General features: G+C 40.0%; 1 protein-coding gene across 1 annotated transcript in view; it reads left to right on the top strand.

Moving 5' to 3' along the window:
• The window catches only part of PHEX (phosphate regulating endopeptidase homolog X-linked), a 103,333-nt gene that overhangs the window by 46,591 nt on the left and 31,865 nt on the right, over positions 1 to 24,877 (top strand). The window contains exons 12-14 of the mRNA XM_027902472.1: positions 1,848 to 1,949; positions 18,919 to 18,996; positions 20,499 to 20,602. Of these exons, the coding sequence (XP_027758273.1) occupies positions 1,848 to 1,949; positions 18,919 to 18,996; positions 20,499 to 20,602 (284 nt within the window). The remainder of the gene's footprint in view (positions 1 to 1,847; positions 1,950 to 18,918; positions 18,997 to 20,498; positions 20,603 to 24,877) is intronic.

Genomic DNA, 24,877 nt, shown 5'->3' on the forward strand with positions numbered 1-24,877 from the left:
TTTTCTGGCTCATGGCATGTATCTGTCTATGATAAGTAAATCCTGAGTTATGGATAATACGGATTCTTTTCCCCCCAAGTTTTGTGATTAATGTTTTATACCTTAGATACTTCTCTCCTTTTATCAAGAAAGACATTATTTGTGTCTAAATATAGCACTGTTTCTAACTCAGAGTGCCTGCAGTGTTTCTTACAGATACGCCTGAGCAGTTTCAGTAATAACTTTGATAGCAGGAATAGGTTTCTCCCTCTGCCCCCTGCAGCTACAGCTGCTGCATAAAGCCTAAGTATACACCAGTGCCCAGCTGCAGAGCTTGAGTTTGAACTTGTAACCTCCAAATACAGTGAGTTCACCTCATTAGTACACTAAGTTAATTGAGTCAGTGCTCCGTCATCAATATCTTCAAGTTACCCTATTCCCTGGGATGCAGTTTACTGTGAATGTTGACTCTTCAGTCATATTTAATGCTAGACCTGCTCCAGTTGTCCCATATTGCCTCTAAAAGTAAGAAAATGTTTTTTGAAAAGGGTAGGAAAAAAATGAATAATCAAAGGAACTTTGCTATATTTTGTCTGGCTGCACTGCAGATAAAGGACAGTTCCAGATTAAAATATACCTCTGATACATGAATGACAATTTAGCAAAAGGTTATGTTACTTTCCATGGTTTAGTCTCCACTTTTAATGACATTTCTGAACTACTAGATTTATAGAATAAAATTACATAAATCTCTGCTACTTTCATTATTCTTAAATGTAACAGAACTGGTAACACAAAGCTCCAATAAGTCTTCATCTAATGGTTATCTGTCCTGTCTTATGCTATCGCAGCTCTGTTTTGGTGTGTGCTAAAGGACTCAGGCAATGACTGGATCCCCCTAATTGCCTCACTCTCACAGTATTCTCAGTGGATCATCTGTTTATATAAATAGAGGTAGCTGGTTTTGTACACCTTTCTGGACTTCCAGACAGATGCATAGGCATGAGGGCTCTTTATATTCATACAGTTCATCTCTTAGCCATTAGAATTATTGGTTTCTGTCATTTCAGGGTTTTCTTAGTGTGTGTGCTCACTAAACAGTTCTATTATTATTTCTTTTACTTGCTTGGGATATGTTTGTGGCTTTGTAGAGGTGTCTGAAGAAGCAGCCAAGCTAAAATGATTGTGGGCTTTCCTAGCTTTGCACAGATGTAAGCTGTCACTGGTGGTTCAAGACCACAGAATCAGTTAAGACTGCTCAGTGTTGTGAGCCAGGGCCCCTATCCCTGCAGTAAGTTAAGGGTAGGAATACTTCACAAATGCAGCTAAATACAAGCTAAATATTTGGATACTGCTTTGTATCATGATAGTGTCAGCCCCAATTCAGTTCTTTGGCAGTATTTACAAGGCATGTCTTAGTCTGACATAAACCAAACAAGGCTACAGATGTTCTCTCTGTGGAAAAGGCTTTATTTGTGCCAATGCCTTGCAGCTGGCTCCTTCTGCATGGGCCAGTGATCTAGAACCTAGAGGTCACAAATCTCCCCCAATGACTGCAAATCTCTCAGTACTTTTTATGATTTCAAGATGGATATTATCACAAATGTGACATGAAAGAATCAGCAACAAACCAGTTGTGTGGTACCTCTTAAGGGAAAGAACATGGAAAAAACCTTACTTTCAGAAAAAGTGTCGGAGAACTGGAGAAAACAGAAATTAGGCTTCAAGAAACGAGAGCAGATACCATCTGATTGGAAATCATTTGTGGTCTAACCAAATCTATTGCTCCTACGTATACCAAGTCTTTTCTTATAATGGTTCTGACATGACATATTTTATTGGAGAGGGATTTATTAAATGTTTTGCAGATGGAGGAGTTGACAGAAGGAATTCGCTGGGCTTTTATTGACATGTTGGAAAAGGAAAATGACTGGATGGACTCTGAAACAAAACGAAGAGCTCATGAGAAGGTAACAAATAGGTTGAATGAGTAAAATCCAGTTACGGTAAAGATTTGACTTGGGCAGCGACAGAATGTCGTGGACTGTACTTGCAGTTCCAGTTGATTACTCTTCATGTTATTTGTGAAGGGACATGTGTCACATTTGTTTTGCTAGAAGCTGAGCTGTCTGAGTTCCTGCTTCTCTGAGGAAGTTGTTTTTCCTACCTTGTTCTTCTTACCTTGCCTCTGTCTTTCCCCATCTGGCTCTGGCTGATGCAGATTATGAGCTTGTTTCAGATTTGCTTGTACAGTGGCTTTTCTTGGCAAGGTCTTCATCTTGAGTGGGATATCAGGGACACAACAATCTAGAGATAGAAAATGGTGTCTGAAACATCTGGGACAGCTGAGGGTGTTTGCTGTGATGGAGGATCGAGCCTAGAAGGAGATATGAGAATAGTCAACGTTTCAAACTTTCTCCATTGCCATGGTGGGAGGCCTACCTTGAAAACCATCATTTAAGAGTGTAATGGACATCCCACTAAACATCCATTTCCCAGTAGAATAATGCCAGTTATGAAGTGCTGTGAGCAAGGATGGTGTTACTGGTCCTCACTGTTTTCAGATAGGGGGACAATAGAATGCAGAAGGTAAAGGTGAAGGCAGGAGGATGTATCCAAAACTTCCTCTTCACTCTCTTCCCACATTTACAGCACATGATGTGTGGAAAGAAAGTTTGTCCAAATGCAGAGCTCTGTTCCCAGAGCAGCAATTGGAAGAGGAATATAAAAAGCCAAGTGGAGGGCATTGTGTAAGTCTGTGTCCTTGTTTGCTGAGGCAATGGAATATCAGTGAATTACTAAGAGCCCTCTTTGAAAAAACTGACGCGCAAGGGCAGCTGAACCGCTCCTGCTCACTGTGCTTGAATGAAAATAGCAGTGTTTTGATTAAAAAGCAAACATGGCCTTCAAAGCTTTTTAGTAATTCTAGTGAAAAGGTTGTTGAGACATTTTATCGTTAGAAAGATTTAGATTTCATATACAGCCATTTACATTTTATACAGCAGTGCTCTTCATATATCTGCAAATGAAATAGAGCTGCATAAATGCACCAATAAACTCTATAGCAAGAGAACAATAGTAAGATGCCATTTATTTCCTGCTATCCTGATGGTAAATGGACAGGAGTTATTCCTTCTTACTAGCTGTTATGCTTGGGTTTTTTACTAGAAATACCCTTAGAAATATAATGATTTGTAATTTAGATATTTGTTAAAATTGGTGCAAAATAACAACAGGAAGATTTTCTAATAATTTCCTTGATAACGATATTTCTATATAACAATCTGCTTAATGATTTTGTTCAAAATTTGCTACCTACCTTTCATTAGGAAAACAACACAAACATTGCCACAAACTAGTGAACTTCTAAAATAGCTCTCCCTTTCGCATTTTAAGGAGGATTTTCATCAGAAGGTAGGTTAGGTATTGGGCCAGTAGAGATGTCTGTAGAGATGTTTCCCTCTGCTGACACACATTTTGGAAGCTTATGGTACTTGGCTCCCAGTTTAGGCATCTCACTGAAATTTCTGAAGTTAGTGGGATGAATCTGGGCTGAACAATGCAGGACAAACTAAATTCAAGAAGTGCAGCAAAAATAAAACTGCAGGCCATAGTACTAGCAAATGAATAGCAAATGCTTTAAATCCATTCTCACTGACTTGAACAGCCATTTTATAGTTTACTGACCTAGGAACCGGGTCAAGTTCATAAGACACAAATGTTACGTAAGGTCTTAGATATTGTAGCAAGAATTATGTGGTAGGAAGTACAACTACAAGTTTAATTTCAGACTCACAGAAACAGCTACTTGTCTGGAAGGAAAGAGTCTAGAGAGACATTTCCAGATATGGAGTGTGTGCATATTTATTAAATATTATTTATTGCTAATGATAGATACTGTAATGCTTGGATGAGGATGTTTCTAATTCAAGAAATAGGTTACTACATGTATGGTCAGATAATTCACTGGGGAAATCTAAGGTTTATAGTACAACAGACAGTTCAAAATCTGTTACACTCTTCTAATTAAATCTCATGAGCCCAGTACTTTATGCTGTTACTTTTTTATTATTTAAGCTTTAATAAAGCAGCACAGACAGACAACATGAATTTTGTGGCAGAGACTGGTTGGTTGGTAGGGTTGGCAAAAAAACCCCCCAGTATCATCACTTTATTATATAGATCTGTAAAAGTGATGTTTCTTCATCAATAAATGTCACCCACCTGCTGGATTCTGCACCAAGGATGGAGTAACAGCAGGCACCAAGTGTGAGCTGGGAGAGGAGAGGAGAGGAGAGGCTGGAGGGCAGACCTGCAGAAAGAGATCTGGTGCTGCTGGGTGGCAGCAGGCTCGATGTGAGTCAGCAGTGTGTGCCCTGACAGCCAAGAGAGCAAACCCCATCCTGGGGTGCATCAAACACAGCACAACCAGAGGGGATCATCCCACTGTGTTCAGCATTGGTGCAGCCTCACCTGGGGTACTGTGTGTGGTTCTGGGCTCTCCTGCTTAAGCAAAATCTGAAGATCCTTGAATACATCTGAGGGAGGGCAACAGGACTGGTGAAAGGGGTGGAAGGAATGTCCTGTGAGGAGTGGCTAGGGAGTTTGGGGATGTCGAGTTTGGAGAGAAAGAGGCTGAGACACCCCCTCATTGCTCTTTACAGCTTCTTGAGGTGGGGAAGTGGAGAGGGAGGTGCTGATGTCACCTTCTTGGGACCCAGTGATAGGATATGTGTGAACAGTTCAAAGTTGCATCATCAGGAGAAGTTTATACTGGAAATTAGGAAGCATTTCTTTACCTAGAGAGTGGTCAAACACTGGAGCGGGCTTTCTTGAGAGGTGGTTGATGCCCCAAGCTTTTCCCCTGTATTTTTAATCTCATTGCATTCTTGAAATGTTTGAATGTTCTGAAAAGAAATGAACTGCAGAAACCTGGTGGTGATTTTGTTTACTGGGCCTGCTGCATGTGATCAATTTAATTTGTCTTTAGCTGTTTCTTTAACTACAGGCATATTAACAGGTCATTAACAATGCTTTTTACTCATTTCCTGAAAGAAGAATAAAGTGAATGCAGGATTCGAGTGTCTGGACAGTGATCATAGAGAGCCTTGTGGTGATTGTATCTTTAGAGGGCAACACTATAATGTGAATGACGTGTCAGTTTTGAAAGAGAATTTACTGCAAAGCCTCTCTGTTATTTGGATACTGTTTTGTGTTTTCTGCTCTCTTGTTTTCTGTCTGATGCCCACCTTTCTTTTGTGCTTGGCTGAGGCTAGATTTGTATACCTGTCTGTCACCCTGATGCCTTGCAATCAAAGGAACAATCGACCTCAAAAGGACTTGCAAAAGACCCTCTGGTAGAATCGATTCTTGAATTTGGCTTTAGGCAGCTTGTCAGCTCCACCTAATCGCCAAGATGTTTCTGTCTGTGACTTTCTTTGTGCCTGTCCTGTTGTTTTAAGTTACTCAGAGAGGACACTGCTAATTTGATGAGTCAAACCGTGTTAAAAGAATCAAATCTGCTACTCCATGTGACATAGGGAACAATTGTCTTGCAGCCTTGCTTTCTGAGAATCATCCCTTTAGCCCTTGTACACTTTGGAATTAAAGTTTTACGTCCCTTTTGTAACAAAACAATATAATAAGATAACATCTAATAATTTACCTCTATCCTTCCTCCATTCTTCTTTTTCTGTGATCAAAACATGAATTTGATCCAGACCACCTGAAGGCCAGTCTTACAAAAAAAGTTTTTATCAGGGTTAGGCGACTCTGCCTTCACGTGCAGTTCTCACCTAGCTCTCTGGATGGAGCTCACGCTGCTTCCAAAGGAGCCCGAGTCGGAGAGAAGTGTTTGGCTCTGCGCTGAGGTGTTTTCTGTGTTGTCCTTCCTCCTCTGCTCTATTCAAGCCTTACTTTATTGTACTGTATTTGACTACCATCTCAAATTTGCTTGAAGTGTGCCTGTTAACCTCCCGAATTTTCAATGGAGTTCTCTGATAAACAAACAAACAAACAAACCAACAACAACAACAAAAAACCCTGAAAGGTTCATCTTCTCACCTTTTTAATGTCTCACTTTTGTAAGGGTCATTAAATTTTGGCCTCATTTGAGGAACAGTGAAATTATTGAGTGCATCTCCAAGGGTGGGTCTGGCAACAGTCTTCAAGTATGTGGTCTGCGAGTTACCAAAGCTGAGCAGAGAGACCCCTGGTCTGCTGCCCTGGCACCTGGTGAGCTCTGTGCCACCTTGCAGCCTCTGAGAAGGACAGCAGATGAGAGGTGGGGGAGAGAGAAGGGATAGCCTTTTGTTTCCCTTACAGTAAAGGTGCAGATTGCAGCGAGCTGTGGCAGCCAAACGGTATTGACATCTGTGTTTTGGCATGGTGGGGTCAGGGAAAAGGGAGAACCCACAACTGAAATTCCACTGAAATAACTTGCGTGATGAGGGCTCACATCTTTAAAATGGTAATTTACTGCTGCTTCTCTTCAAAGGATAATTCAGTGGAAGATCATCCCTCAGATGTTAAATTAGTCCCACTCCTGGGCAGGAACCATTATTTTATTAATCACTATTTTTCCTTCCTGAAATACCCTTTATGCTTGAGTTTAACTGGAGGCTTGAAAAAGAGACTTTTGTACAAAAGCCTGTTTTCTGAAAGTTTGTAGTTCTCTTGTAAAATATTCTGCTAGGCTATGGCAAAGGAATAACTTCCTATTAGAAAGTTTGTGTGTTTTTTTTTTGCTTTGCAGTACTATTTTTAAAACATGGATGATAAGCCAAAAAAGCTTGTTTTTCCTCTCGTAAGATTTTTCTGTAACATTATTAACCTCCTTAGGTCATGGAGCACAAATCCCAAGGTCACTGTGCAATCACTTTTTGCCTAATGAACTTGTGTGCTACTTTGCTTTATTTCTCTCTAAGGAAGTTGCATATGCAACATTTGTTTTCTTCACATCTCTCAGAGTCTGAACACCGAGTCAAGAGGAGCACAGGAAAATACATGGACAGTACTTGGCTATAGGTGGCTCTCTCGGGCAGTGTTAGGTGCCTTTGTTTAGCCTACAGGGTTTGTTCTGCTGCTTCAGAGAGCTGTAGCAAACCTCCCTAAATAACACAGTGTACTTTAGGCCAGTAGCCCTGAGGAAATCAAGAGCCATCTGTACAAGCCCCGATTTAACAAAGTATAGGTAGATGTCCGTGGGTTCTCCCACTGAAGCCATTTGTTTCTCAGCTGGAACTTACTGGCCGTATCCAGCCCTGCAGTCTATTATCGGAGTCTCTGCCATGTTTCCCAGTTCTCTGTGGTCTCTCTCTCTTCACATTTGGGTGAGTTCACTGCCATACTGCTCAGAGCAGAGGTCCAATGTCTGCTTCGGACAGTGGCCAAGCAGTAGCAGATGTTTAGAGATGAATGTAAGGACAGGGCAAGCATAAAGGGACACGTTCCTGCTACCCTTTCCTGGCCTCTGACAATCTGCAGCTCAGCTGTTTCCTGAGCCAGAAGTGGTCTCTTTGTATTTATTCATATTTTCCTGCTATGAGTTTGTCTAATGACTTTTTGAACCCACAACAATTTTTATCATCTACAACTTCCCAAAGCAATGAGTTCCACTGCCTGTGCTCTATGTGAGAAAGCATTTCTTTTTGCTTGTCTGGAGAATGTCACCTTTTTTCCCTGTGTTCTTGTAGTGGGGAAACCAGGGAATCTTCATTGCCTGTTCTTTGCTTGTGCTCACTTTTACTTCTCTATAACCTTGGCACAAGAAATACATACTGGGAGAATGGAGCCTCCTGCTTTTCTTCACAAAGCCTATCCAGGGCATGCACTAGATACAGTTCTGAAAAATAACATTTCATTAAGATCTCAGGCATGGCCAGACAAAAAGGCCAGGCACTACAGCTTCAGGAGCTGAAATTAATCTTGCTCAATACCATGCTAATTTTTCACAAAGATGACAAATAATCCAATCTTGAAAGTGGTCACTGGGTGCTCTGCAAAAATTAAAAATGCCTTTGTTTCTTATGGGGTTTGTGGACCCATCCTATGAAAAACAATGCAAAAATATGACTGAGGACCAGCCCTGAGACTCAGTGCCTCCCTTATTTCAAGTAGGCTTTTTCTGGAACGAAGGCCAGCAGTTCTTAGAGAGCTTCACAAAGTGTAAGACTGCTTCAGAGCACTTACAGAAGCTGCCAGACACACTTCAGAAGAACTAAGAAAAGAGGGAGAAATTTCCAAAGGCTCTAATTGCATTTAGACACTTTATTCCTGTTCAAAAGCCAGTAAGGCTGACTGCTGACTTCCAAATTTACTGGTTTTACTAGAAAGTTTAATTCAAATATTCTTGAAACAACCTTGTCATTTCTAAACTGGAAAGTGTACTTTAGTTGAGTGCCAATGGAACCTTGGCCACGCTTTTCCTTTGTGGAAGTGAGCGCTCTGAAATTACAGAATCACAGCATCAAGTATATTAGAAAAGACCTCTGAGGTAATCTTTGTCTGGATTCAGAAATTTAAGGTTCTGCTTGTACTGTAGTAGTTGCATTGCAAGGAGCAATGACCAAGTCTCCTCATAAGGTTGAAATGGAATTTAGAAAAGGCAAAGTCACTACTTACCTAGTCTGGAATTTGGTCAGGATTTTTAGGCTACCACTCCTGTACCATCACTGAGATAGCTGTTTGGAAAATGCCAGTTTTTAGAGTAACATTTTTGCACCTGAAAGATACAGAGAGTGTAGGGTACTTTCCTTCTAGAGTAGAAGTGTTCCATACTCTGAATAAATATAGGTCTTCACTTTCCATCAGATTAACATTGCCTTTTTTTTTTTTGTTAAGTCAAATATTTATTTCTAATCACAAACTTTAATTTTTGAACTCAAAGAATAATCTCTCACATCCTGAATTTAATTTAACCTTCTCAGGAGGACTGGGGTTTCCTGTTGAATAACTATAGGAGATGTTCTTCTCCATTGGCCAGAGTTGAAACTAATAGCCATGGCATGTTTGCTTATCTCTTATCTCTGGGGTTAGATTGCTGCTGCCAGCTTCTCCCTTGTTATCTGGCTGCTGCTACTGCTCACTCAGTTGTGCAGGGATGTCAGTTCCATTAATAACCTGAGCACCGTGCAAACAGATAGTGGAAAACAGGTGAAGGGAGAGGAAATTGTATTTAACCCTGATCTCACAGCTGCCATTTTTCAGACTCTGCCACCACTCCATAGGGCCAGAATGGGTGTGTGACATCAAAACACTTGTGACAAATCTTGTGCTTGAAATAGAAGGAGGGAGACAGATGGATGGATACACCTGCAGATGCTCAGGGACCAGGGTGAATCTGAAGCTTTTGTGGCAGAAATGCAACATGAAAGCATTGCTATGCTAAAAGACAGATCAATTCTTCCAAAGGGCAAGATATCCTCTACCACCCCTGGAAGCCTTGCATAGATTCAGCTTTAACTTTCATTATCTTTTTGTGTTTTGACAAGTAAACCTGTCTCCTGTAGAGGGACAGTTACAAAGACAATGTAGTTCCCCAGCTCAGCAGTAACAGATATTGAGGTACGGGAGACCCATTCTCTGTATGGAGAAGCCTACAAGGGCATGTTCAGGTTTCTGCTTAGCATTCCCTGTTGATTTCCAATAAACATGCATTTCCTGGCTGTGGTGATCTCCATGCCCTGTATGTGGCTACCTGAGCCAGTGGGAGGGATACTGCCTGCTCCTTGGGAGCAGGCAAGAACCTCAACAGGGCAGGGCCGTGGCCTGAGACTGCAGCATGGACCCTGGCTCCTGGGCACTGAGCTGTCCATGACCATGACCAGAAGCCTTAGCTAGCAGCACTTTAACTTGCTCAGGTATTGCATTGAGGTCATTAAGGTCTGAAGCAAAGTTGTAAAATGTTTACGTGGCTTCAGGTATCGGTAGTGAGGGAGTTTACTTTTAAAGGAGCTTTACCACAAGGAGGTCATCAGACTCAGGAATTTGTTCCTTCAGTGACCTTTCAGAAGCCAGGATGCTGTACCTAAGAATAAAGGCTTACTCAGCTGCCCTCATGTGTGAGAGGAGCCCCTGGTGGTCTAGAGGGTAAAGGCGCTGCACTGTCACCGCTGAGACCTGGGTTCAATTCCCAGTCAGGGCCACTGCCCGGGCAGATGGAGCTTGTTAGCCCTGTAAGGCAATCCATCTACATCCTGAGGACCTCGCTGCCACCGTCCAAGCTCACTTGGCCCCGGCAGATGAACCTCAGGATTAAAGGGTGGGCTCAGTTCCATGCACACTGTGTCTCACCTAAAAAATCCAATGCGCAGGCTGGAAGGTGTAAAGACCTTCCCCGGTTCTTCGTTCACGAAGACTGGCCATTACCATGTGTGAGGGAGCTGTGAAGTGTCTTGTGCTCAGTTTTCTGTGTATATGGTGAGCTTCATCAATGTGAAAATGCATAGATGTAATTTATTTTAAAATAAAAATATGTAAAGATTTGGAATGGAGAGAAATTTGGTCTTGAGTAGAAAGTAGAGCGTTTCCTGCATATGGTTTTCCTATGTACAGCAGCCTATGTTTTTGTCTGTGTATGCATCTGCTTTCCCCCCATATATTGCAAGGCATAGGCAACTGATGACATGCTTACTGATACACTGCTGGTCAGGGTCCCTGTTCAAGCATGAGGAATTTCTCCTCAGAGATGAAACATGCAAGTCCTGAGTAGTGCTTGTGTTTAGGTTCTCAGTCACTATTTCAGTTCGAGTAGTGTTCAAAGGAGTCTCTGCCATGTCTGGTCCCAGCTGTATCTAGACTGCAGCTGAAACTCTCTTGTGAAATGAGACATGAAAAGGGAATTTTTCACGTGCTTTTCATTATTAAAAAAAAAAATAATTTTCCTGCAACCTTTGCTTAACCTTGAAAATATTAAATGAATATGAACTGATGCAAGCAGAGGCTAAGGTCAGAAGTTGTCCCTTTCCGGAACAGGTTATTCAAAGTTTTGCATAGAACTGAAAGAGAAAGACTGTGGTAAATCATATCCCATACATCTGTGATGGGGAGAGAGCTTGCTTGCCCTTTCCCTGGGGCTGCCCCTCTCTCAGTGTTTGATGCCAGAGATCTCTTCAGCACACTGGGTTTTTTGGGTCCCTGGGGACTTTTATTTTGCCAGTGATGTGGTTTTTGTTGAACTTGCTGCTTACCCAGAGCTAATACAAAAAACAGCAGAAAAGATTTTTGCAGCAAGGTGGGTGTGTTTCCAGCAAGAGGTGGCATGAAAGTGGGAGTATAGGTCAACTCATGAGGTGCTTTGGTGGTGAGCAGTGAAACAAATCCAGGAAGGAGTTTCTATTAAAAATGCAACATAATAATTTCTGCAGCTCACCAACATAACAAAGCCCACTCAAAGGTGTCTCTCTCTTTTTTTTTTTTTTTTTTTTTTTGTGCCATTGCAAATCCTTAGGATTCTGGTGCAAAATTTGTTCAGTAGGGATATCTAAGGTAATTTCAAAACACAAAGAGAATTTTCAATTAGAGGAGTATTTGGTTGTTTGGTATGATCTTTTTTGTTTTAAGAGGCAGTTGTATCAGAAAACACAGAGTATTTCCTGAAAATAAAGGCATGAGAAGGTGGCTTTTTAAAGTGCCAAGTATGTGTCCAAGCTTAGCTCTGGCGCACAAGCTGTTAGAGCCCTGTCAAAGGCAGTTTAGCAGCATATACCATGAGACATATACATACCAGCAGGATAATAATGGTAATCTGTGCCTTCACACCACAACACTTGCTTCTGGCTTGTTTGAAGTGCAGCTGGAGGAGCTCCTAGCTGTCCACACATAGGCATGCTCTAAGTGATCCACAGGTGTGCAGAGAGAAATCCAGTGCAGAAATCCCCATGCTGGAGCAGACTTGTCACTGCTGGTGTGGTGCCTTGATGCCACCATTGAGCTGTTTGGATATCTGGGCATTATCCTTTTTTTCTGGACCGTGGGCATCATTTCAGCTCTACTGAGAATCCAAAGACCCTTAAAAGTGACCAAGGTGCTTCGGACAGGAATAGTGTTAAAAGGTGTTAAACATATCCTTTGCCAGGAACTTGGTTGTCCTGGTCTGCAGTATAAATGCTCTTATGTATTGTATAATCAAAGATGAAGATACTTTATGTGTTTCTTTTATGCCACAAAGAAATGTGTTTAATTTACAGAGCTATGGTTCTATTAATGAAAGACAGAATTTATGTCTGCCATATATAATATTCTGTACAAAATAATGGAATCATCGTAATTGTCCTACAGAGGCTACAAGTGGAAAGTGGAATTCAAATATAATGGGCAAAGGAATTGTTTTTCCTTTTCCTCCAAAATAAAAGCAAAGCTGTCAGCAGAATGGGTTTGGAACCAAAATGGTAGGAGAAAATAGGAGTAGGTCTATTAATTGTACTGCTGCACTGAACTGAGTAGTTAATGCTTGTGAAAATATCACAGTCAATTTATATAAATAAAAATTGAAATAAATATACTAATTTCCCACTTTCTGTGACCTAGTCCAGTTCTATTGCTAAAAAGAAAAAAAAATTAGTGTGAGATTATTTTTAACTGAAAAGTTAGTTCCAGTGAAAGTATCATCTCTGTGACTGAGTCTTTGTATTCCAGAGAGCCAGAAGCAAGAGGGATTCAGGACAGGAAACAGTGGCACTGATGTACATTGTTGCTTTTCCTGGCTCTTCTGTCCATGGTAGTCCTACTAAACTTTTAGGTGCTTGTATCTTTTTGCTTAGTAATAATAATATTGTCTTGCTAGATAGTAGCTATTATGACTGAACATATAATCCAGTGAACAGTTTGCTTAGGAGTTGCTGTGTCCCTTTTCCTCTCTGTTTCCTAGGATTATAATGCATTGTATGGTATTTTGAGTGTATTAGGTAGTATTTTATTGTCAGTAAGTTTTCTCTGAGTGAGGCTTTGGTTTCAAAACATGATTCAGAGGAGGAGGTAACTAGTGTATCACAAAACTCTTCTCCCCTTTCCCATATCATGTGTCCCCAGAAATTTTCTTGTGCAGGTTCCAGCACTTGCTGGGTCTCTCCATGCAGCAGTGAGTGATTCAGCTCACTGATCTGGTGGAAAATTGGCTGGGGAAAAACTTGGTTAGATTTCTGCTGTGGTAGTGATTTTCACAGAAAGCAGTCTCACAGAAATATGTGGCAAGGAGCTGAGGCAGCCTTTGGAGGCTGTGGGTGCAAGCAGCATGAGCAGAAGTATGGACAGAGATGAGAGGAACAGGGAAGAGGAGTGAGGACTAGGACATTTTTTCATTTGGCAGCACAAAGCTTTTAAATAGACTCAGCTGCTTTTGAAACTACAATGTGTATTTAACTGAAAGCAATTTTATGTGTATGTGATTGGTACCATTATTCACTTAAGTCACTAGATTTAATTTTTTTTCCCCTGGCCTCAAGCTATTACAAGAATGGAACAAGAGCTGTATTTTCTGTCTTCATAATCAATTATTTGAGAGCATTCAAAACAATTATTGTAATACAGAGGGGACGGTTATGGTGCAGTGTGAGGTGGTGGTATGTGAATTATTATTAAATGAAACACTAGCTCCTGAAAATTCCACACAGCTTCTATTATTCTATTATTGTGACATGCAAATAAAAGAGGACAATTAAAGAGAAGGTTTAAAAATACATAGTTTAAGGATTATCTATATTCTGGAGTACAAATTACTGACAGTTCACTGTAGGTCAAATACTGTTAAAAAATGCCATTTCAGGCCAAGTGTTCATGTTTGAATTGCCACTTCACTTTTGATTGTAGTTGACAAAGTGCAAATCCCTGAGATTACATGTGGCCCCACAAAGGAAATACTATGCATCATTAAGGTGAGCCCAGTCCATCTCTTACTCAAGTCAGTGGGTCACTTCTTACTGACATCTGTAGGACTGGGCTTTAGCCCTGCGTCAGAACTTTTCTGTGTTTTGCCAAGATCATAACTCCATTTCCCTAGTTTTTCTATACATAAATCCTAGTTAGATGCAACGATATTTATGCAGCATTTTTACCAGATGGCTCTTGAATCATCCGTTTTCAATGAAAAATGAAAAGACCAGACACGTACATAAAGGCTGAATTAATCTTTGTAATTAAATGGAACATTACTTTGCCGTGAATTATTTTAGCTTTCAGAATGTATTTCATGCTAATTTTTCAGTGAACTGTAATTGTATTAATTTTTTATGTATTTAGGAGCTTGAAAATGATCTTCACAAAGTTATTTTGAATCAAGTTGATATACAGAAAATCTGTGTTATACTCATAAAACTTTGTCAGGGGTGAGATATATGCTTTGTTTTATTTTTTTCTTTACAGTAAGTACAATATATCAGTACTAGCATATAAAATATCCAGATCATACTCTGAGTGGCAAAAAAGGCTCTCAGACGACTCGCACACTTGGTTGTCAAGTGAGAATTTGAATAGACTGGAAACTAGGATGCTTTGGAGTATTGAAATACCTGTGCATTCCCACGATGGCAAGTTGTTAAGTCAAGAGTGAAAGGTCTTTTATTATATTGTCTCTGTAGTAAACTGACTAGCAGTGCTCTCATTGTGACAGAAAGACACACTGATGATAAAATCTCAGCTGTGTTGAAGTCAGTGGGGAAACTTCCATGCCTAATGAGAGGTGGAGGGAGTAGTCCCACTCTGGGTCCTCTGCCTCAGAGCCTTCTCTCTCTGGCTGCTGGGGTGGAAAACAGTTATCATGACTTACTCTACAGTGAGCTGCTTCTCTGTGTCACCCCCTGTGAGAGCCTCTTGCTGTCAGTGACAGAAGAAGAGTCCTGCAGTGATGAGTTTTCTTAATTTCCTCAACAGCCCAAGGTAGTCTGAGTGCTTTACAATAGCTGGGAAAAGTACCCCATCACCCTTTTTCTCCCTGTACACATGGCTATTTAATATGCAAATTAGAAAAAGGAATTAAATGAGCCTTTAAACCATAAAATTGTACATGGTGTGTTTATGGTGGATTCATGTGCAATTGCCACATGGCTGGTTCCTGTACATTTGTCACATTTCATTTGAGTTCCCTGTATGCATATATATGCCTCCTGGAATGCTGGCCCCTCCAGCATACTTTTAGTCTTATCAAGAAGAAAATGCTGACATCATTATCAAAGAGCAAGCCAACTGTAGAAGAGATTTCCACTTTCTTGTGCTGCATAAATAAGGAGTCTTCAAACTGCCCTTAAATATTACACAAGTGAACAGAAAAGATAGGCCCGGAAACAAGACTTCCAACATGTAAATTTGGAAACCTGCTCTCAATATGATACTTTTTACCTTGTCAGTTGTGTAAACAAATTGGGCCGTGTGTGGGGCTCAGCTGAGCAGGTTTGCACCTGATGCAAAGCCCCCAAGAGAAATCCCAGCTGGAGGGATTAACAAGGACTTCAGAAGACTTCCTATGTCCTCTCCTGGGTTTTGCTTTGGCCTTAGGAAACAGTTTCCCCAGCCAAGAGCCACACGTCCTTCACTGTCAGCATCAGCTTTGTCTTATTTGCTCAGATCTCTAAACCACACATATTGTGGTAAGAACTTTTAAATAACAAATGCAATAAAATAATGTTTTCCCCTTATCTATCTATCTATCTATCTATCTATCTATCTATCCATCCTACAAAATACAGACAGCTTTAGACATTGATAAAACATCAAAGTACTAGAAGCAGCATTACCATTTGAGTTTACTTTCAAAAATCTCTCTGGGACAAACTCTGTTATTCAGTAGGGTTTTATATAGCCTTTATAAAAAATTACCTCAAATATAGTAGTGCCCAACTATTTTATTCTCATGTTTAGAAATCTCAGTCTCACATCACAAAGCAAAAGTATGTGCCACCTGACAAGTGTGCCCAGCTCTCCTGAGGTAGTCTGGTTGAAGAACTCTTCCCATCTTCCTTTCCTAATGCAGCAGGACCATGAAAAGAGTAAAGGGTTTAAGTGTCAATAAAATAAAATTTTTAAAAATGTTAATTATGTTCTTATTTGTGAGATTATGTGATTATATTTGATCTTTAGTTCAACCTATGTCAGACCAGCTATTAAGGTGCCTGGAGGCATCATCTTCACCCTTAGAGATGCTTGGTTAAAGAGTGAGGTCTAAAAGGGCCAACACTTGGCAGTCCCAAGGTACTGGCCTCAGGGAGCTGCTGTGGAAGAAGAGTGTGAGATGGATGTGGCAGATATTCCACAAAGATCCCGAAATGTCCATGCAGAGGAGATGGACATTATTTTGGTAACAACCAGACAATTAACACCATGTGTTTAAGGGCAGAACCCATATCTCAGCAAAGAAGCACTGCCAGATCTAAGCTGGCTTTATACTCCTTTGCATTTACAGCCAGCGAGGCATGAATTTATTTGCTTCTATTTGGAAGACAGTATACAAATTAAGAGTGCTTTTAAAGGATGTAATATAGCTCTAAACAAAAAATGTTCTTTTATATGCCAAAACAAGACCAAAAATTTTTGATCGACGTTGTACTAACTAAATCATTAGTAAAATGACACTGTACACAGTTAATACTTATATTTGATTTAAAACCACTGTTTATTTTTTTAAATGTTGCACTATAAATTATTTTTAAAGGGCTTATTCTTCATTGTATAAGTCAAATTTTAAATTAAATATGTTTAATTCAAATCCTAAGGTGTTGAATTAAGTAGATTCAACACAAAGTTTACTGTGATTCAGATGGGTACTCTGGAACTCATGCAGAACATCTGAGATTCACAGAACTTGTTTAAGCAGCTGACTTAGCAGAAATTAAAACCGATGAGTTTTGCTCTTTCCTTTTTCAAGGCTGTTTTTAACTAGGATTTAAACATGGGAAAGGGTAAAGGAAATTTTGCAGTTCCTTGCAAGGTTCAGTCAGCTGGACCTGACACCACCACCAGGAAAAATATTAGACACTCCTGATTACATACAAACTTGCAGATGAATAGTGCTCCCTCCCCAGCTTTTTATTCTCCCTCCTCCCCACAGCATTTAAAATATCTTGCAAGACTGCTAAACCTTCTGGAAAACTGAGAAAACATTCTGTTGAGAGGTTATTTGGCTCATTTCATATTTCCCATTCAGCATTTTTCTTCCATTGCTTTTTTTATCACTAAAGCAATTTGCATGACAATGGGATCTTTCTTGCTTAAGAGATCATCTGCTCCTGCTGCTAATTTCCTACCTGAAGTTGTTATCTTCTGTTTGTGACATCTTAATTATCTCAATCGCAATTAATTGTGATGTCATGAACAGAGGATTATGACTTTGGATTGGAAATGAGATTGAGAAATTGAAGGAGTTTGAAGAAGCAAAGAGGCCTTTCTTCTTGAAAAATAAAAGAGGAGACAGATTTATTTTGGTTAAATGGAAAGAGTCCTCCATCAGCTTCCTTCTTACAGTAGTGGAATAGCCATTTCTAAATCTGGCTGTCATAGGAGGTCTTGTTGTATTGAGATACTGTGGAGGGGCAGAAGGGGGGAAAGGATATAATTGTGCAGGAAGGGGAATCTTCCCTTGAGTAGTCACCCCCTGAAGAGGGAAATTGAAGTTGGTGGATGCCAGAGAGGTCTGGGCTCTGCTCACGAGAACAGAATTCAGGGTTGGTACATCTGCAGTTAGTTTAGAGGCAAATTAATTTGCCACATTTCATATCTTGCAATATTCTTCTGAGTTTGAAGAACAAATTTCCAGAAGAGTGCTTTTTGAGGGGTGGAGGAAATTCCAAAAACTTAAGGGGAAAATACATTCAGCATCCTGAAAACATACAAAGTGAAAGCTTAATGCTACCCTAGTCCATCATGGCCTTAATTTATTTTACAGATTGTCACAGTTCACATCTTGGTATGTAGTCTTATCTTTTTATATCCTTTTGCTTTTTTTCTGGAAACTTCTGTTTCCACAGAGATTCTGGGTGTAAGGGTGGCCTGCTGGTAATTTTGTGAGAAGAATACTCAGGCTGTTTATACACTCACACTATGATTTACAAAGTGGGAACACTCATCTGCAGCTACTATCACTTCACACTGGAGTGTTTACACAGATTGTGCATAAATGCTGGGACCAAGTCATGATTAAAAGAGGAAAAAAAAGCAAATTTAATGAAAAGTGAAGTGTCTTATTTTAACACCCTTACTAACATTAGGGAAAGGACAAAGACTGTAGAGTAAAAGGGCAAAACTGGAGAATGCAACAAAAATTAGTCCTGTAGTTTTAGAAAAGCACTTTGTCCTTCAGAAGAGTGTGTGCCCACCCTCAGATGCAAATAGAAGTGGCCCTCAGTGGAAATACACCAGTCTGCACTTGCTGGGACCAAGGTTCATTCACATCTGTGTGTCAAATCTGTTTTAACAGTTGAATGTGTACCAGCTACTGTGCCATGGCAAAACAGGCTGTTTCCAATTGTCCTTTGGAAAACACTGCACCGTGATTACGAGATCGTGGCACTGAGTGCCATGATCCAGTAACCTCAGTGGGGTTGGATCAAGGGTTGGACTTGATGATCTCAGAGGTTTCTTCCAACCCAGTTAGTTCTATGATTCTATGATTGTAAAAATAGGCATTTGACCACCTGATTAACACAAGAACTGTTAGAGAAAATCAGCTGTTAAGATTTTGCACAGACACATTGCTCTAACTACGCAAAAGCTCTGCAGGCAACAACAGACCCACTGTGATAATCTGACAGCAGAATCTGGACCCTCTGCATTGGGATGCTGAGCTCATTTGTGGCTCCAAGTTTACCTTGTAGGCAAGTCAGTTTGAAGTTAAATTAGGATGCCTCCAGGGAAGTATAATAATGCAAAATGGAAACAGAGCAGGGAAAAAAAAGCCGTATGTTGATAAGTGGTTTTATCTGTCAACACTTTTTTTTCTCATTTTCTTTTTCAAAGGCAAAAGCAGTTATGGCAAAAGTTGGTTACCCTCAGTTTATAATGAATGACACATATATTAATGAAGACATCAAAACAGTAAGTGTCAGACTTGCAGCTTTCTTCATTTACATATTACAGCTATTCTTTGCTCTGTTTCCCTGCTGTCTAAAATCAAAGCTTGTCTTTTGTTTGGCATGCACCTGGAGTTTTGCGTGCCTGGTTATTTTTATTTTATTTTTTAATTAAGTGTGCTAGCTCTCATGGCTAAATTGTCAATGCTGGCGTGCCTAAATGAGATCATGACGCTTGCAGGGAGTAAAAGAACCAAAAGAACCAAAAGAATTTATTCTCAAAATAATGGTCTTCAAAAACACAACAAGCATTTTACCTCAGAATATCACAATTTATGATGCCCTATGTAGGCTCTCCAGGCTATGAATTTTATTTGTGATTCTTGCTTATAACGGTGTCAAGATGGCCTAATCAATGTATGGGCCTATTGTGCTGGCTGCTGGGCAAAGATACTGGGGGGGTCTCCTTCCTGACCCAGTATCTGTTCAGCCTAACTAAGGCAGGAAGGCAAATTGTTATTGTTGCTGTTGTTGTTATTATTAACAACAACAACATATATTACCATTTTCCAACTGTGGAATGCATGTGATGAATTATATTACTGGAAGTCAGAGGCAAAGTAGAACCATAAATTCAATCCTGAACCAGTAAAATACAGGAGGCATAGTCATCTTTGCCGGAACACATGAGCAAACACTAAACAGAGACCTAATTTATCGAGAAAATTTGAAGAACCAACTCTACCAGCCTAGTCCTTGTTTGTGGGAAGTGCAGGGTGGGATGTTGCTGTGAAGACAGTGTAATGAGACAGACTATTTGCCCAGATAAGTGGCAATGTCTGGTAAAAAATATTTGTTAATCATGGTTGCAAAACCACAGTTTACATCTGAAATGCAACCTCCTCTCAAATCCTAGGATTGTTTTAAGCTGATGACAGGGATATCATCTGGATTTATGAACTATTAATATTCCTTTTTCCTGCATGGTTATTTGTATGTGTATGTGTAATTGCTATTGGATTTGGAAACTTATGGAAGCATGGAGCCCTATGGCTGTATATATTTAATGTGAGAAACAGTAAGAAAGCAGTGGCAAAACCATCAGGAGGCACATAGTATGAAGTATTTTTATAAAATGTAAAGCAAACTGAGAAAGGGGACTTTGTGACATTGTTAGAAGTGGTTTTAAGATGCACTTCTAAAAATAAAAGTAAGCCTACTTCCTCCTGGAAAAGAGAAGTTCTGTCTGCAATCCATTGTTGGGTGCTTATGATTCCTTCAGCACCTCTCTGCACATGGAAGCCTCTTTCCAGCATTCCAGACCCTTGTGTACATCCGTTCCACTGCTGCATTTTAACTGAGATCATAAAATATTTATTCTTCCTATCAAGATGTTAAAATTCTAATTGCTTTCATAATGGCTAAAGAATTAGGTGATTATCTTGTAAAAAATAGAAGTTATGCTTTTTATATCAGCTTCTGTTTCTTTGGACATGCTTTTAAAATGTCTGTGCTTTATCCATACAGCTGAAGTTCACAGAAAGCGACTATTTTGGCAATGTATTGCAAACTCGCAAATACGCAGCCCAGTCTGATTTCTACTGGCTTAGAAAAGAAGTTCCAAAAACAGAGTGAGTAGACAAAAGGCAAATTTACATACTCTTCTGACAATGTTTTAATTTGTATTATCTAATTTATACAACAAGTACTATTATATATTAATTTTAATAGAATTATATACATGGCAACATATTATGATACAAAAAGCCTATGGGCCAACCCCCCTGTTATTCAGAAACTCCTGTGGATGTTTTTTTTTTTTTTGTTTTTTTTTTTTTAATTCTAGGTATCCCTGTTCGAATGCACAGTAGTCACATTCTTGCAGCTTAAACTTAATTTAATGAGAAAAAGGGTAATTGAATTGCAATTAAAAATGGATTATGTCTCTTGGTCACAGTTAGAGTTTGAAATGGTACAGCAGGGATTTATGAAATAAATTTTGTAAGAATGTTATTATAAGAATGTTATTATTAGTAATATAAATCAGCATTGTTAGTTACCTGCTGTTGATAGCAATGGTACAGAATGAAGCACAATTTAATTTACATATGTTATTTTTATTTATTTGTAAACACGAGTGCAGATTGTGTCACAAACTGTCATAAAATACATGAGAAAATCAGTCTCTTTTTTACTCGTTGGTAATCAAATTCTTAAAATGCAAATTAAAACCTAAGCAGAACCTAATTAGTATAATCATGATACTTAAAAATGACTCCTTCTACACACAGGCTTTGAAATTGGTGCTGCTGCTGAGCTCCTCTGCTGGTATTTCCTTAGGACTCCAGAAAATCCTACTGAAACTGAGCCATACCTTGTTCTGGAGGTGGCTCCATGTTACCCACGAGGAAGGTAGAGGATATTAGCAGGACATCCCAGCTAGAGTGTTGTAATTTGGTCCCATATATTCAAGGAACTATTTATACCTTAATTTTAATTTTTAATCTTACCTTCTCATCAAGGCTTTCTCTGACATTGCACGGGTTAATCCCAGTGGATCATTTTAGGGATTTTCCTGGATGTCAGGACTAGAACATGATAATATACTCTCTTCAGAGTAACAGTTCCAGGAGAGCAGTGAAATAACATCTGCCTCTCTATGGCAATTGTGATCAGCAATCTCTTCCTCATGATCAGCACTGGGGCAGCACAATTGCAGACTGTGTAGATTATTGGCACGGTGGGAAAACCCCCCTGTAAGGAAATTACCTGGTTGGTAGTCCCTGACTAAGGGACTGCAGTATGAGAACTGTGACATGGGTATGCTTAAAAAGTGAAGGTTTTACCCCATTGCCCACTACCAAGATGGAACACTTTCTCATGCTTTACCATTCTATTTCCAGGACCGTGTATCAGCCAGCCCACTCATCACCTTTGTTGTGCTTTTCTTGTCATCCCTCAGGGCACATTCTGGCCTGGGGGGTGGCAGTTTGATTTTTGGTTTCTTTCCTTTGTTAGCACACCTATATGCTCTGCCTTCTGCAGGACTGGAGGTAATTCCACCTGAGCCCTGGTGGGAAGGGATAATTAGGGTTCCTGCTGGGAGGTTATTCTGTCTCTGCAGCTGCTCAGTGCTAGAGAAGGGCTCTGAAAGTGGTGCCACTCTGTCTGCTGAGTGGTACCGAGACACAGACAGACACAGCTGCCTCCTGTACATTTTTTAAAATCTGTTAAAATAAACCAATGACTCCCACTCACCAGTCTGAGGAATGGCCTCAAAAATATGATCCACCTTTTAGCCACTTGCCACTTTTAAACTATCATGCTTTCTGTTGCTTTTACATATCTTATTTTCTTTCTGTTTCTCCCTCTCTTTCTTTCTTTCTCTCTTTCTCTTTTTTTTTGTTTTTGTTTTTCTAAACTTTTACATTTAATAGATCACCACAGATCTTTTGGTGAAGCTTGGTGCTGTGTTAATAGATAATTACCCTTGGGATTTTCTTTCTGTTTAGTCCATTTCTTCTTTTCCCTTCTTTAGTAGCTTTTAGCATAGCATTTATATTTAGAGATAGATATTAAAATATTGTCAAAGTTGTGGACTGAAAAAGGTAAATAAGAAAATGAGTGTTTAAGGAAATAAGTTACCAGCTAGTAAAGCAATTACACCCAAAAAGTAAAACACAATATTCTTTTAGCAGATTGTCCCTGTTTCTCAACAACATTAATTTAAACTGCAACGACTTTCCTCAGCACAGTCAACTAATGGAAAATCAAAATGATGGTTCATACAAAACACCAGGGAAACTCCATGAGGGGATGGACAGGTGAGCTCAGGGATACAAGAAAAAAAGTTTGATAAAGCAAGGGAGAATATGGATATCAAAATAGAAATGAATTATTTTGGAAATTAACAGGTTTTTAATCTAAAAAGAGAAAAACCCCTCAACCTAGCAGGAGTAATTATCAAAATTCTTTGTTTTCTGTTCTGCTCCCTCCATCCCTAGCAGTTATCTGCCTGACAGGAACAAGGAGCATGTATAAAGTCAGATGAGGCATTGCTCAGGGTGTGGGTGTGGGACCTACTGGCACCAAACAGCTGTGACAAGGTGTTGGGGTGCTGGAGTTGCCTGTTCTCCATATCCCAGGAGCCAGGTTCCCCTTGGGCACCACGGCTGCGGGAGGTGTAACTTGCTGTCCTCAACACGCCTGCTTTGGATGCCAGCTGCCATCGTCACAGCTGGCTGGGGACATGGCTGTCATCCTCACAGCTGGCTCTACTGAACAAGAAAAAGAGTGCTCAGGTATCAGCAGAGAGACAAACAAAAGGGATTTGTGCAGGTGCTGAGGAATAAGGTGCACAAAACAGCACAGGTTACATTGAAAGGAGTGGATGGAGGAGGTGAGGCTGGAAGGGGGCAGTGTGGGAGGATGAGCACCAGGTGTGAAGACAATTACTGTAAGTCAGGTGAGACACAGCTAGAGTAGAGGGAAGTGAAAGACAGTACAGGGGGAAGTGATAGCCATGTGGGAGGAATAAAGGAGAGTCATTTTTAGTCGCATTTGATTATCCATCCATGGAGCCATGCACATTAATACATGTATGTGTATGTATATACAAGCACACACCTGATGCACCTTTTTATCAGTGATTGATATCATACATAACACTGATATCATACTTGTAAATAACAAGGCATTGGAGGACTTCTTAGGCATACCACTTCATTATTATTCATCTCTCTCCTTTGAAGTCAGGACATAATCTAAAATTTTTAGACTTGGACAAATCATTCATTTTTCACTCAGCTTTCAGTGCTGGGGATGTAGACATCCGATATCCCTATCAGAGGACGCAAAGACGTTGTGCTATGGGAGGATTCCTGAGTCTTCTGCAGGACCTATTCCTGTTTTTATTGACCACACACTGTTGTTGGTAAGCCCTGGCTCTTGATCTGACACATAGGAGGGCAGCTCTGAGAGGGGCTGGGTTGGATGCTGTTAAGGACACTATAAAAAGCTCCCTCTGCAAAAAAAGGGAAAAGCAGCTTGAAAAACACCTGGCAGGCTGTTGGAAAGACACTTCTGGAGAGCTCAGAAACTGTGTGGGTAGGACCTGCCCTGGAGAGGAGAGGCTGGAAAGGAGTCTTTCCTGGAGCCACATCTTGGTCTTTGAACCTTGTTTTAAGCAGTGAAGTGGAACTGAAGGCTGGGCCCAGCTTTACCATCCCAGTATTTTGCCCAGCCCTAAGGGAGACAGATGGCAGCCTGGCCTGGGATGCTAATCTTCTGTTCCTACATGACAAAATGTATAAAGAAGATTAACAGTGAGAACAGGAAATACACTTTTGAAAGTCACCTTGAAGGTTGCCTTTCCGTTTAGAAGTTTTTTTAATAGTACTTTCTTGGAAAAACATTTTCCAGCATCCAGCAGCTTTGTATAGCTTTTCACTTCTAACCAGCTGAAGTGTATTGTACATTCACAGGTTCATTTTCTTATGATTTTTTTTAAAATTTCTTACTTCGGGTGTTGAACAGCAAACTGAGTAATTTCTTAAAACTCAAAAAGTTGAGAAAACAAATTGCAACCTACTTTTGTGCTTTACAGAAAATTAAATAAATTAATAAGCTTTTTCCTGTAATGTAAATGTTCCCAGTCGCCTCTCTTCATGACTACCACTCTATAATCTTAATTCAGAAAGGAAGATATCATGGAGAAAATTGCAGCCTAAAGAAACCCAAACTAAGGGAGTATCTGCCTCACTTGCTATCTCGCTGTAGGTTTCAGATTATATTTCTATAAGAGAAGTCTCAGCATTAGGTTTTGACTGCTACAGTAGTTGATAGGTAGTGCTACAGGACATCATTCAAAGCTGTTCCTTTTTCACATGCTTATATCAAACCAAACC

This window comes from Empidonax traillii, unplaced genomic scaffold (genome assembly GCF_003031625.1).
Source record: "Empidonax traillii isolate 1590-97213 ecotype Southwest subspecies unplaced genomic scaffold, ASM303162v1 scaffold877:size283950, whole genome shotgun sequence".
NCBI lineage: Eukaryota > Metazoa > Chordata > Aves > Passeriformes > Tyrannidae > Empidonax > Empidonax traillii.